This window comes from Penaeus monodon, chromosome 24 (genome assembly GCF_015228065.2).
Source record: "Penaeus monodon isolate SGIC_2016 chromosome 24, NSTDA_Pmon_1, whole genome shotgun sequence".
In the NCBI taxonomy this organism is placed as follows: domain Eukaryota; kingdom Metazoa; phylum Arthropoda; class Malacostraca; order Decapoda; family Penaeidae; genus Penaeus; species Penaeus monodon.
Genome location: NC_051409.1, coordinates 9805687 through 9806758, shown reverse-complemented (window position 1 = coordinate 9806758; position 1072 = coordinate 9805687). Strand labels below are relative to the sequence as shown.

At 35.4% G+C, this 1072-nt stretch overlaps 1 protein-coding gene across 1 annotated transcript in view; it reads right to left on the bottom strand.

The window, feature by feature from the left end:
- Window positions 1-1072, bottom strand: part of LOC119588845 (inositol hexakisphosphate and diphosphoinositol-pentakisphosphate kinase 2-like) — a gene marked incomplete at its 3' end in the record, with an annotated part of 41624 nt that overhangs the window by 34041 nt on the left and 6511 nt on the right. Inside the window, 1 exon segment of the mRNA XM_037937485.1 lies at window positions 873-994. Coding sequence (XP_037793413.1) covers window positions 873-994 — 122 coding nt within the window.

The window sequence follows — 1072 nt, the reverse complement described above, 5'->3', positions numbered from 1 at the left end:
TAGTACATCGAAAATCAAACTATTTTGTTCAATACAATATAAACAAACATACAGGTTTTCTATAAGTAAAGTCAGTAATAAAGATACAGACTGTTAAATAATATACTAAATATTTAACAGAACGACAAACAGGTACCCTTACAAAAGACACAAACACATGAGGTTACACACTACTTATGCATTCAATCTTTTCTTGATATCTGAGGAAACACCTTTTTCGTGATGATATACAAGTAACACATTATGAGAAATACATCACAAAAAATATATATCATAATCAAATCATCCAAAATTAAATAATTATGTGTAAAACATTCCAAAAATTAAAGAAGTCCCTTCTACCCAATAGAAAAATAGCATGCTTCCTTTCAAAAGTGTAAAAGATGTTAGTCAAAGCATGTGTTAGTCTTCTCAGCCATATCTCTGCCAAAAGAAATGACAGTGGCAAACAAAATGTCTAGTATATTTCATAGTCCTCCATTTCAGTAAAGTACAAAGATTGGCCAAATCAAGAAATAGCTTGTTTTTTAATCTATATCTTTTAAAAATACAGAATCTCTGCTTTATATCTTCTGGTTATTGTTCTAGCAATACTGTATAGATCAGTCCTACCCAAACAGAAGTGAAGGACCTTAAAAAAAAGTACCATCAGGCTCTCAGTAAACTATCATTACATATGAATGAGTAAAAACCTCTATTACCCATGACTATAAATCATACAAAAGCAAAACAGTCCATTGGTTAGTGAACCGAAAGCATCAGTGCATGATGGTTAGCAATATTAGTCTGTTAACGAGCTCTTGCTCAGGACACGGTATAACCAGCAGCAGAAAGCTGAGTGTAACAAAGTGTCCGGAGACAGACGTTCATACCGTCAGCGTATAATAGGGTTCCCAATAAGGCTCCACCTGAAGGGGATCTTGGTCATAATCAGTGATGTACACGGCAGGGATGCGAGCCATTTGGAGGGCTGCGGCAGCTAGTGGTATAGTTGCTGGAAAATGGCCGGGCCAGGGACAGAGGCTATAACTATTGCTCATATAGACTTTGCAAGATCTATGTTTTTTTCCAA